General features: G+C 45.6%; 1 protein-coding gene across 4 annotated transcripts in view; it reads right to left on the bottom strand.

Annotated features, from left to right (window-relative positions):
- Positions 1 to 13,183, bottom strand: part of LDLRAD3 (low density lipoprotein receptor class A domain containing 3) — a 223,486-nt gene that overhangs the window by 127,035 nt on the left and 83,268 nt on the right. Inside the window, exons 1-2 of one of the 4 annotated variants that reach the window (XM_057317066.1) lie at positions 9,329 to 11,559; positions 8,771 to 8,888 (exon numbers count right to left, since the gene is read on the bottom strand). The exons of the other annotated variants lie outside the window; for them this stretch is intronic. Coding sequence (XP_057173049.1) covers positions 8,771 to 8,798 — 28 coding nt within the window. The 5' untranslated portion in view covers positions 8,799 to 8,888; positions 9,329 to 11,559. Of the gene's footprint in view, positions 1 to 8,770; positions 8,889 to 9,328; positions 11,560 to 13,183 lie in introns of those variants that run through there. 4 annotated transcript variants of the gene reach the window in all.

Below are 13,183 nucleotides of genomic sequence, written 5' to 3'. Positions count from 1 at the left end.
CACACTAAAGATGGGAGAATTATCTACACCAAAGTATAAATTAGAAAAAAAATCAGATTATAAAATCCATATAGTTTGGATCAACATGCACAATGCTCCCCCTCCCTTCCCCAAAGTGAACGCCTACATGGAGCATCACTGGCTAAAAATTTCACAAAAAGTAATGGGTCTAAAATTGCTACTATATTCAGTCCCTTGGTTCATTCTGTAAAATGTCAAACCGTGGTTCCCTTGAAAAGTCAAACATGACTTCATGGTTGGAAGCAAAGAAGCAAAAGAGCCTTATAAAAAGTAACAGGCTTTTTAAAAAAGAATATGCCTGGATTCTCTAAGAAGTCTAGGAGACAAAAAAAGACAGGTGTTTCATTGTGGTCCTGACGCAGAGGGCAAACACCCCAGAAAGCTAAATCAACACCTGGAATTCAAGCCTTTGCGCATTCATTATTACTTGAGCAAAAAAAGCCCGTGGCTTGTTCCGGCAGTTCAACTCCCCATGACTACTGGAGTGAACTCCGAGTTTTATCCATCAGATATCACGATGTATTATTTCTTCCTCAAACACCATACTGGCTGCTTCAGAGATACACATTGGGGAGCAGAGAGAGCAAAAGATCACAAGTTCATTGGAATATAAATACAGAAAGAAGGCACTGAGCTGCAACAGCTTTAACAGAAGACTGCTGGAAAATTCTTTCTAAACATCTCCTCTTTCATAAGAATAAGGGGTGTGCAGCCTTGGGGCTAAGAAGTCAAAAGGGCTTAGGGTTCAGAAGCATCTGGGCTTCTATCCCCATTCTGCCACATAATAGCTGAGACCCTGGACAAGTCAGTGAACCTCCCTTGACCTCAGTGTCCCTGTCTGTAAAAGGGGCATAGAGATAGCACAGACCTCCTCAGTTGTTGGGAAATAACATGAGATCTTGCATGTAGAGAAAACAGCACAATGCCTGATATCTAGTAGGGATCTGATTGTACCTTCCCCTCCCAAACATGGTCCATGTGTCTACTAACTGCTCTTCTTCCCGTATATGGATGGCCCGGAAAAAGATGAGGTGGAAACCAACGTAATGTTTAGACTAAGGCCTTACTCTTTCAGTTATTCATTGCATTCATGTTAATTCTCAGACTCTCTGTGCCACACATCAGACTAAGTGGGGTTGCAAAGAGAATCAAACATTCAAACGTAACTTCTGCTACCAAGCTGTCCCTAGCCAAGGAACACCTGGCTAAAAAGAAGGAAAAAAACAAAAAACAAAAAAAGAAGAAGAAAACAAAGGGCAATAAACAGATCACTGCAACGAGATGGGGCAAGTCCTTTATAAGCTGTATAAACATTTGCCTTTCAAAACTGTACTACGGTCGGGTTAGAGGTCAACCTGTCAGGGTTCAAATACTGCCACTTACTGGACACAGGATTTACGGCAACTGATTTCACCTCTCTGTGCCTCCATTTCCTCGTCAGGGAATGGTGATAGTAACAGTATCTAACTCGCTGGGTTGTTGTGGGGATTAAATGAAACAATTTAACGATTGCTTAATCTTTCTGAGGAACACAGTATTAGCTATGATGGTTAATACTGTATTAGCTATGGTTACATATAGTACATATTAGCTATTATTATTTAACATACTACAAAATATAGTATTACATATAGTGTTATACAATATTGCACGGTATTATTACACACCATTAGCTATTATTATTACTATTTATTCCTATTATTTCCAAACAGTTTCTCCCCTCGCCTGGCAGACCCAGGGTGCACAGCACAAAGGAGTGCCACGTCAGCTGGCTAGGGGACTAGTAGGGGTGTGTTGATGAAGAGGGAGATGGAAGGGCCTTCCAGGCAAAATGAATGATGTGAATAAAAGCTCAGAGTTGCGACAGAGTGGGCCCGTCTGTACAGAGATATGGGAAGTTTAGGGGGTGTAGAACACGGATGTGGCAGGAGACGGGGGTGGGAGAGGCAGGCAGGGGTCTGGACACAGCCCAGGAGTCAGCCATCTTTATAAAGCAAGGTGACATGTCAGATCTGTTTTTTATGAAGAAAACTGTTATGGACTCACAAGGATATTATGAGGCTCTGTAACATGGAAATATTCTCCTCACTCCCAAATAGCCCTGAGGGAATTCAGGAGACAAGTCTATAATATTCTTTGGGCTTTTGGGAAAAAGAGCACTGTAAACAATAAGGGGATTCAAAGTGTCCATCCTGGCCCTTTAAAATAATTTTAAGAATGAAAGGGAAAAAGCCAGTAAGTCTGGAATTAGGACATTATCTTATAACCTAAAGGGTTTTTTTTCAGGTTATTTATTTTACCTATTTGTAATGTACATACATAGGCAGGAAGGTATGTTTTGTATGTCTTTATATATTGGAATGAAAATTCCAGAAAACCCATAAGCAGGAAACCAAGACATTCCCAACTGAGTCTTCTATAGACAAAGTCTGAGAGGAAAAGCTCTAAAAAGATAATAAATAAATGTGGGTCAGATAACTTAGCTTCCGGAGGCTTTTCACTGCTTAGAGGAAAAACTTCCTGACGGTGGATCAGAGTTCCTGGGATGAAAAACAGATGTGAGAACAGACATCCCAGAACAGACTAGTTTCCAGTTTAAAAAGAGTGCTTTGATAAAGGCATCATCGAAGAAAAGGTGATATCCGAAGGGCAACTCCTAAGAAATGGTGGGGGGGAGGGAATAAAAAGGGAAAAAAAAAAAAAAGTAGAGGGAAGGGCAAGGATGTGAGAATCAAAGTTCTCAGGTCTGAACAAAAGCTAATAAAAGGAGAATCTATTCTAGATCACTTTCCATCTTGATGGGCAACGAGGGACATCACCTTTGCCCAAAGAAGAAGGTTTGACTTTTCAGAGCCTCTACCCACTCCCACCCTCTGGGCCCTTGGCAAACGCTGATGTTTTTCTTCCTAAAACACCTTCATTTCTGCACATATTCTCTACCTTCAGACTTGTGTAAAGGAAGTTCATTTCTGATTAGCTTCCTGGAAGTGTCTCGGACAGCCCCCCTCACACACCCACACGAACAGAAGCAGCCTGGAGCTCAGACTCCGTCTCCTGAATTGTTACTGCAACGCCAGCAAAGAGCGACAGAGAAAGGCCTGTGATGGAGGACTGAACTGCTCGGAGACCCACAGGACAATGGGGCATGTCTTCAGAGACGTGAGGCGCAATGCCCTGCTGGCTAGTGCCAACAGAGCGAGATGGGAGGCAGCTCTGAAAAGCTGAGCAGGACGACATCCCGCCTGTCACGGGCTAACCTGAAAACAACTACTTCGGGGGAAAATACCGCTTAACCCACCACAAATCTGGCTCCAGGACAGGTTTTCACCAAAGGCATCCGGAGGTTTTCGTGATGCCTTCAACACCAGTCACAGGAATCACATAATCCCATGGATATCACTTCTTAGTAGCTATGGGCTGGCTTTAAACACAAAACACTGACCCTCGGCCTCTGACTTATCCTATAAGAGGAGTGACTCAATCCTGACTGCACATTCCAATAACCCAGGAAGCTTTAAAAAACAAAAAACAAAACAAGCTATCCCAAATCAAGGGAGCTAGCGTGAGTATACTAATGTCAAACAAAACAGAAGCTAAGACAAAAAAAAAAAAAAAAAAAAATGTTCCTAGAGACAAAGAAATGGCCACTCCATCAGGAAGACATAATTATACGTACCTTAAAACAGAGCCCCAAAATACATGAAGCAAAAACTGACAGAAGGGAGAAACAATATTTGAGCAGTAAGAGTTGGAGAGCTCAATACCCTACTTTCATAATGGATGAAGTAACCAGGGTGAACATCAGCAAGAAAACAGACGACATGAACAACACAATAAACCAACCACATCTAACAGACATCCACAGAAGCCAGAATCCAAAAGCAGCAGGACACACATTCTTCTTGGGTGCACATGGAACATTCTCCAGCATATTACAAACCTATGATGTCAGGTCATCAAAAAACCTCAATAGATTTAAAAGGGATAAAATCATACAATGTATCTTCTTCCATCACAGTGGAATAAAATTAGAAATCAAAAGCAGAAGGAAATCTGAGAAATTCACAACTATGTGGAAATTATCAATAATTACCAATACTGAAATAACTATGTGGAAATTACTGATGATCTCCAATACTGAAATAACCAATGAGTGGAAAAAGAAAACACAAATAAAATTAGAAAATACTTTAGGATGAATAAAAACAAAAATACAACATACCAAAATTTATGAGATGCAGCTAAAGCAGCATTGAGAGGGAAATGTATAGCTATAAATGTATATATATTTTTTAAAATCTCAAATCCACAAAAACTGTTTTTTCCACAAAAAAACCCTCTTAGAACAAACAACTTCAGCAAGATTGTAGGACACAAGATGGATATACCAAAATCAGCTGAATTTCTATATGCCAGCCATCAAATATCCAAACATGAAATCACTAGAACAATTTCATTTATAATAGTTTCTTAAAGCAAATAAAATACTTAGGAATAAATTTAACAAAAGAAGTACAAGACCTGTACATTGCATATTACAAAATACTTTTCAAAGAAATTAAAGAAATACTGCTCGAAGAAATTAGAGAAGAATTAAAGAAGAATCCCATATTAAAGAATTAAAAAAGATAACCCATATTCACGGATTAGAAGACTAAGTATTGGTCAGACAGCAATACTCTCCAAATTGATCTACAGATTCAAACGCTTAAGGATCAACAGAATAAAACTGAGAGTCTAGAAATAAACCATCACTTTTACAATCAATGGATTTTTGACAAGGGGCCAAGAAAAGTCACTGAGGGGAAAAGACAGTCGTTTTAACAAATGGCTGGGACAACTGGACATCCACATACAAAATAATGAAGCTGTACCCCTACAATTCCATACAATGTAAAGTCATTTGTTAATTAAAAAGATGAAGTACTGATGATCCGACCCAGATGAACCCTGAAAACATCACGCTAGGTGAAAGAGCTAGACACAAAGGTCACTTCGTACATGACTCCGTTTCATGTTCAGAATAGGGAAATCCACAGAGACAAAAAAATGTATTAGTGGCTCCCAGAGGCTAGGGGTGGGAGGAAGGGGGTTTCTTTTTTGGGTGATGAAAATGCTGTAAAATTAGATAGTGGCGAAAGTTGCACGCCTCTCTGAATACAACTAAAAAAAGAAACAAAACTTTCTAAGAACTTCTGAGATCCAGGAGAGTGGTGACATCAGAAATGAAAAAGTGGCTCTTTTCCAGGAAGATACTAAATTGGCCCAATTCCTTCCCAGTTCTTCTGGTTTGCTCCCCGGGCAACATTTGGCAATACTGGGGTGGGATGGGGCACCTGGCTGGCTCAGCTGACACAGCATGCGACTCTTGATCTCGGGGTTCTAAGTTCGAGCCCCATGTTGGCTGTGGGGATTACTTAGAAATAAAATCTTTTAAAAAAAGGATTGGGGATGGGAGGGGAGGAGTGAGTGCTACTGGCATCCAGTGGGTAGACCAGGGAAGCTGCTAAATGTCCCATAAGGCACAAGCCACTCCCTGCACCAAATAAAGAATTATCTGGCCCCAAAATGTCAACAGTTTCTAGGGTAAAGAACCCTATACTAGGAAAAGGTCAATCCTGAACTTTTGCCTTTTCTGATTTAAAGAAAGAAATAACTCTCTATTAATGGTAAACAGAACAAAACAAAACACAAAGGGTTAGGAATCAAACAGAACCTGGATCCGAATCCTGATTCCACTCCTTCCCAGAACTGAGACCCTGGGCAAATTACCTACCTGCCCTGGGCTCTACTCCCTCATCTGTAAAATGGGACTATGAAACCGACCTTACAAAACAGTTGTAAGGATTAAATGAGAAGATGCCTCTGGTATCAGTAAGGGCTAAGAGCTTTTATTACTATAGTTATTGCTTTCTTGTGAAGCCCCAAAGTGGCTTAGTAGCAAGAAATGGGTGACTGGGTCATCTTAAAATAGGACTATTTTCTCCAGGAACAATTAGTATATAAACTAGGACATTTTATGAGCTAATAAGCAATTGAGACATAACAGTTGACATTCCTCACTAGTATATTATGCTCTAGCCCAAGAGCGACTGGCCAAATACCCTGTTGCCATAGGAATAAAAAGTTTGTGAGTCTGACTCATTTTCTTTCCAGTAAATACTTTCTGTTTGTCAGGCTACACTTCACATGCAAGTTCACTGCACAGTGGCAGAGCCCCTTCTCCCTACTGTACCTAACATCTTCCTGTTACTCAAAACCCAATTTACTGTTGTAGAAATAGCACCAAAAACAGGACGAGAGGACGGGCTGTCATTTGCTATGGGACTTTGTAATGGAGCTCCCCAGTTAGGAGTGGATAGGAATGGCTCAATAGGACATATTAAACCAGGCCTTCCAACACCTCCACTAGACTAGGGAGTAGCTTGAGAGCCCCTCATCCTCACCAAAAATGAGGGAGAAAGATAAAGAAACCAACACTTGCTAAATGTTTACCATGGGTCCTGAGGCACTCTGGTGGACTTTATCCAATTTATATTCCACCAAAAAACTGAGAATACGGGCCACCCACATTGCATAGAGAACAATGACAATCAGAGAGATTAATGTACCCAGGGACACACTTTCCATATATATTTGTTTTTGTGCCATCTCAACTCATAAATTGTTTGAGCTGGCTTAGGAAAAAAAAAATCAGTAAAAAACAAGGAAAATGGGGGCACCTGGGAGGCTCAGTCGGTTAAGTGTCTGACTCTTGACTTTGGCTCTGGTCATGTTCTTGGGGTTGTGAGATCGAGCCCCGTGTCAGGCTCTGCACTCATCTTGGAGTCTGCTTGAGATTATTTCCCTCCTCACTCTCTCCCCTATTGTGTTCTTCCCCCTAATCACACTTTCTTGCTCTCTCTAAAATAAATAAATAAATAAAATATTTTAAACAAACAAACCAGGAAAATGGAATGTTACGGGGGAAGGCAGAAGAAAAGAAGGTAGTAGACAAAATGCAGATCATAAAGTCTTACAGGATTATAGGCACCAGGGCTCAAATTTTAGTAGGAGTCTCCTAGTGGCCAAAGCAACAAAGGAAACACGATAAGGAATCAGGGTAAAGCGTACAGAACACTAAAACTTAACCATGTAAGAAAAAAGACAGTCTTGGGACTCTCCTCATAACCTAGACATAAGGGAATAAATCACAAGATGCGAGACAGTCACAGAATTTGAACCCAGAGCAGACAAAATCCCCGTTCTGAAAAGGCTGGTGTAATGTGCACGCTCAGGAAGCCTGCGTGGGGACACATCGTTTGTATCCCACAGTCATCTTCTCAACAAACGGTGTGGTGGAGTGAGAGAACGAATCCGCTTCGGCAGTCAGACTGCTTCCGCTCCAGTCCTGGTTCAGCCCCATCTACCGACACGATCTCCAGCAAGCTATATAATTTTGGTGCCTCAGTTTCCCCAACTGTAACACGGAGGCGGTGATCATAGTCCCCAATCTCATAAAGCATTAAATGTGGGCATTAAATGTAAGTTATTTAGAGCACATTTTAGGCTCCCCCACATTGATGCAAGCTATTACTCTGCCCCTTGCGCCCACCACACTCTACCGTGACCGATGGTGTGTCGGCACTGTTCTCGGCAGAGGTGGTCTCGCCTCCACGGAGCTCTCACAAACAGAGAAACAAAAGCAGACAGCGCCAAGTGCTCCATGGGGATAAGAAGACAGGATAGTGGGTGCATGGTTGGTTTGGATAATCGGGAAGGGAATTTTGGAGGCAGAAGCAGTTCCGGTGAGATCTAAATGACAAGAAGCAGTCAGCCACACAGGGATGAGAGGGGAGAGCAGCCCCGGCAGAGAGGCCATCACAAAAACACACCGACGACAATGACTGGCAACACCCTCAAACTGGAAGGATACCAGGCGGGGCAGGAGCAGTGTGCCCAGGGGGCGAGGTGGGGAAAGCAGAAACCAGGTCTGGGAGGGCTTCCTCAGCCCAGTGAAGGAGTCTGGGTTTGAGTCCCAGTGAAAGCGATGGGGGAAACATTACAGGGGAGTGATTTTATTTACTTTTCTTTCTTTTTTAAAAGATTTTATTTATTCGACAGGACAGAGACAGCCAGCGAGAGAGGAAACACAAGCAGGGGGAGTGGGAGAGGAAGAAGCAGGCTCCTAGCGGAGGAGCCTGATGTGGGGCTCGATCCCATAATGCCGGGATCACGCCCTGAGCCGAAGGCAGACGCTTAACCGCTGTGCCACCCAGGCGCCCCTTATTTACTTTTCTAAAAAGATCATTCGGCTGCCCTTTGGAGTAGGTTGAGGCAAATGAAGCGGGAAACCATTCCAGGAGGCGGCAACAGTGCCTGGAGCTGTGTGGGAGTGGGGAAGATGGAGAGCGATGAAGGGACTCAGAACCTTCTAGACCACCGTTGACAATGGGGCTGGAGCAGGCCTGGTGTGGGCGGACTGCCGTGTCCACGGAAGGATGTTCCGCGGTCATCCCCGGCTTCCACCACTAGAGGCCAGCACCATCCCCAGTTGTGACAAACACCAACGTCTCCAGACATTGCCAAATAACCCAGGAGAGCCCAAATCACCCCTGGCTGAGAACAGCTGCTTTAGAGGTAGAGCTGGCCGGGCGTGCTAGCGGACGGGATTAGGGAAGGGCCAGTTAGCAAAAGCGAGGCCTCAAGGAGGATTCCTACATGTTCATCCATACAAGGTAAGATCCTAGCAAACGTTCACGGCACTTGCCTTGTCCGCCACTGGACCCACTTTTCATTTTCACGGTCGTACAGTCATTCGTTCAAACAGTCCACAGAGTCAGCCATACTCAATGCCAGGAGGCAAACGGCCTTAAGGAGCTTGCAATCTAAGGGGGACACAGACATACAAGCGAGTCAGGTCAGTACAGGACACACGCATCAGAAGACTCCATGAGACCAAGCAAAAGCAAGAAGGAGAACATGCTCTTTACTCCCGGGGGAGACAGGGGAGGCACCATGGAGGCTGAAGGCTGTGCTGGAGGACAGAGGTCCAGAGGGAAACAGCGTGTGTAAAGGCACGGGGAAATGAGCCTGGGTGGCTGGGGACGTGTGCAGGGAGGGGGTGGCAGGAGCTGCAGCCAGTGAGACAGGCAGAGCCAGCCAGGAGGCCTCTGTGAGCCATGCTCCAGACTCCCTGACTCCATGGGGGACACAGGAGCCACTGGAAGGCTCATACTCCTCATAGCTAAGGATTTAAAAAAAACCCTTCAAAGCACGTATCTAGTTGAGTGCTCACAGTATACCAACCCCAGTGCGGGGCACTCACTCTACATAGACAAGGCGCCTCATCCCTTCCTCCACAGGACAAAATGGCAGCCTAGGGAAGGTCAACGACTCCGTCAAGACTTCGTGGCTGACAAGTGGCAGGGCCAGGTTCCCAGGCTGGCAGGCTCCAGAGTCTTCTGTCTCCTGTTTTAAGCAAGGGAGTAGTAACATGATCTAATATGTGGTTTAGGAAGATCACTCAGAAAATATACATTTGGGCATCACTAGTTTATGGACGTGGAGGAGGTCTCCAAGGTGAAGGGGGAGGGGAGTATTAGATGGGAAGGAAGGAATTTATTCCTGGTGAATGATAATGCAAGAAACAGACTGAGAGGAGCTCCCCACCAGGAAGAGGGGCTCCCCACCAGGGGAGAGACTGAAGACAAGGAGGTGAGCTCCCAAAGCCAAGGACAGGTCAGACTCTCCTGGGGAAACAGGACACACAAAGAGTGGCCTAGCCCCAGTCCAGGCCCGTGAGCCCACCTTTCCCAGGATGGCCTGAAGCCACAGACAACTCTGTCAACCACAGAGGCTTAGGGGCCACAGAGCTGGGCAGTGTTTCTCACAGTGTGGTCCCAGACACACCATCAGCTCCAGGGTCCCATCGTAAGCTGGTGATCGGGATTCCCTAGGAAGGTCCTGGGAAAGCACCTACTGAGGCCTCTGGATCATTCTGATGCAGCCGGAAACCGTGGTCTCTAGACCCTCACTGCTCACAGTGTAGACCGCACTGGCAACCCTGGGCGGGGGTTGTTAGAAATTCAGACAATCGGCCTTGCACCACACTCACTGCATCAGAATCTGCGGTTGACCAAGACCCCCATGCCCCTCCGAGATATATATGATGTTTGAGACGTTCTGGACTCGAATGGAAGGAGGGTCCTGGGGGAGAGCAGAGAGGTACCCTGGCACCCTCCTGCCGGACCTATTCAGTGCAGACTGCCCTGAGATCTGCCTGCGGCTGATTTTTACAAAGACAGCAAAGAATCGCTGAAAAGAACCTCCAAACGGGTTCTGATGCTTCAGGCCCCTGCTGCACCCTCCAGGCAGAGGAGCAAAGTCAGGCATAACTGCAGACACTTCAAATGCAATCCTTTCTTGCATGGGAATGGGGTATACACCCCTTTGACCATGGAGGCCGGAAGCTGCATGGAGAGCCTGGAAACCTTGGAAACCTCTTCACACACATCCGCCATGGCACACACTTACCTGCAGGGGGCAGCAGAGCAGAGAGGTCAATCTGCTCCCTGAAGCCTGACTCTGCCTTCCTAACTTGACTCCACCACCCAAAGCTTCAGCCAATGACTTAACCTCTCCAAGTCTCAATTCCTCATCTGTCAAATGTGGATACTGGTAGGACCTCCCTCCTGGGGCGGCTGTGAGGACTGAATGAGATCAGCCACGCAGAGACTGGGTATAGTGCCTGGTCCACAGCTCAAAGTTTTATAGTCGGACCCCAGAGCCCCTACACTAACATGCTCACTTAGGGTCACCACCATTCTGCATAAGCCTCAACAAACCTAAACCCACTCCTACATGTGTATGCCCCCATGCCTGAAAACCACTCTGCATTTTCACAAAGGGAAGGACATGCTATTTTAAATCACAGGCATCTCTAGCTGTAACGGGGCTGGAGAAGATCAAAAGTCATTTGACAGATGAGAAAACTAAGGCCCAGAAAAGCCAGAGTGCATCCGCACAGCAACAGTTCGCTCTCTGCCCCACAGCATGCCAACCAGCACGACGGAGGCTCGCGTCCTTTACAGGGCTTAGGCTTGGGCTTCTCCACTGAGCACAGGCACCAAGGCTGTGACGGAATTGCTGAGCAGAGGAGGGCTGAAGGTGCTGTGTGCCACCCCCACCCCTCCCCGGGGCTGGGCTAAGCACGGTGAGTGTCCCTACAAGCCTGGAATTAAATGGAAAAGCCGCTGAAGCCGCTGGGTGCCCCGTGTTCCTGAGCACGAAAGCCCCTCATTAGCCCCTGCCTCTCGTCTTTAAATCCAAGCAAAATATCAGGATACGATGACTGAGCTGATAATAATAGGCGTCTATGCAAAGGCTCAGAGAGAGAGAGAGAAAGACAAGGCTCTCCCAGAGGTCACACCCCTTGAGACTCAAAGGAAAAGGAGAGAGCCTGGAGGAATATTTACCCTTAAAAGAACAATTAATTAACAAGGAGAAATTAGGATGGGGAAGCTGAAAAGGAGGATAGGAGGTCAGGCTGTTTAAGCAAATCAGGCAGGTGACCCCTTTATAAGTCCTAAGGGAGAAGAGGTGTGTGTGTGTGTGTGTGTGTGTGTGTGTGTGTGTGTGTGTTTTATAGGTGGGAGGAATCCTCTTCCGGCTTAGCAATCCCATCTGGCTCCTGGGTAAGAGAACACCAGCTCTGAGAGAGCAGCAGTCCAAGAGGGATACAAGAAAGAAAGCAAAGATTTGCTTCAACAAGTCCTTGTAAACAGTCATTGTTCTTTCATTGGTTCACCCAACAGAGGTGTACTGAGCGTCTTCCATGTGCCGGCAGTGGACACTGTTCGGTGGGGGGATAACAGCGAACAAGATGCATGCTGGGCCTTTCCTAGTTGTCCGAAGCTTCTAGTACTACCTAGAAGATGGTTCCCACCACTCTTGACTGCATCTGCTTGTTTGTAAGTCAAAGGTAGAGAAGGGTTATGGGAGCAGGAGCAAGGTAGGGTAGATACCTAGAATGAAGAAGAAGGTCAGGAAGGCTTTTGGGCAGGGATTTGGTTATAGAATGAGAGGCTTCTGTCTATCCACCAATCCATCAGTTCATCCACTGATCCATCCATCAACCCATCTATCCATGAATTTATCCATCCATCCATCCATCCATCCATCTATCCATCCAGTCACCCACCCATCCATCCATTTATCCATCCATCATCCATCCGTCTATCCATCCATCCATCCATCCATCCAGTCACCCACCCATCCATCCATGTATCCATCCATCATCCATCCTTCATTCACCCAATTATCCATCCATCCATCCATCCATCCTCACCCTTCTTTTTTTTTTTTTTTTAAAGATTTTATTTATTTATTCGACAGAGATAGAGACAGCCAGCGAGAGAGGGAACACAAGTAGGGGGAGTGGGAGAGGAAGAAGCAGGCTCATAGCAAAGGAGCCTGATGTGGGGCTCGATCCCATAACGCTAGAATCACGCCCTGAGCCGAAGGCAGATGCTTAACCGCTGTGCCACCCAGGCGCCCCCATCTTCACCCTTCTTAAGCAGCAGCCTCCGCTGATGTTTTACAGTTCTGTACTCCTATCAGCAGGGAAGCCAAAGAAGCGGGTGCTGTCAATCCTATAAAATAACCATATCTCTGGGAAGATGCCAGAGGAGGAGATCTCTACGTAGAAGGAAAGAAGAGCTCAGGAAAGTAAAATCACATGCCCTACGTTCCATGCAGACTCAAGAACAAAACAAGAGCCTGCACCCCCTGCTCTGTTCAGCTGCGGCATAGCAGCCTACCCTAAAATTCACTCGGAGAGGCACTGTTCTGTTTCCTCTGCTGTCTGTTTTGTTTTGATTGTACTCATGTCCTCCGCACAGGGTAAATATGACATCACTCCCATGTAATTTTCCCAAAGGCCAGCCTCACGTATAAGACTTTAAGGAGGACTGCTGATCAGTGGGAGCAAAAGCCTGGCAGAATTAGCAAATTAAGTGATGAAACAAATCTGCCTTTGTACTCCCACTGTCTGGAATGAAAAACAAAATATTTCTGAAATGCAGAATGCAGGGGGAAACTGGCTCAGGAACGAGAACGTTAAGGAGGAGCGCAGGGGATGTTTGTTTCACATATGTATTGTATGCACACGTGCCAAGATTTG

Source organism: Ursus arctos, unplaced genomic scaffold, assembly GCF_023065955.2.
Source record: "Ursus arctos isolate Adak ecotype North America unplaced genomic scaffold, UrsArc2.0 scaffold_23, whole genome shotgun sequence".
NCBI classification, from domain to species: Eukaryota; Metazoa; Chordata; class Mammalia; order Carnivora; family Ursidae; genus Ursus; species Ursus arctos.
Note: the sequence above shows the minus strand (reverse complement) of the source record. Positions and strands in the feature narration are given on the sequence as shown.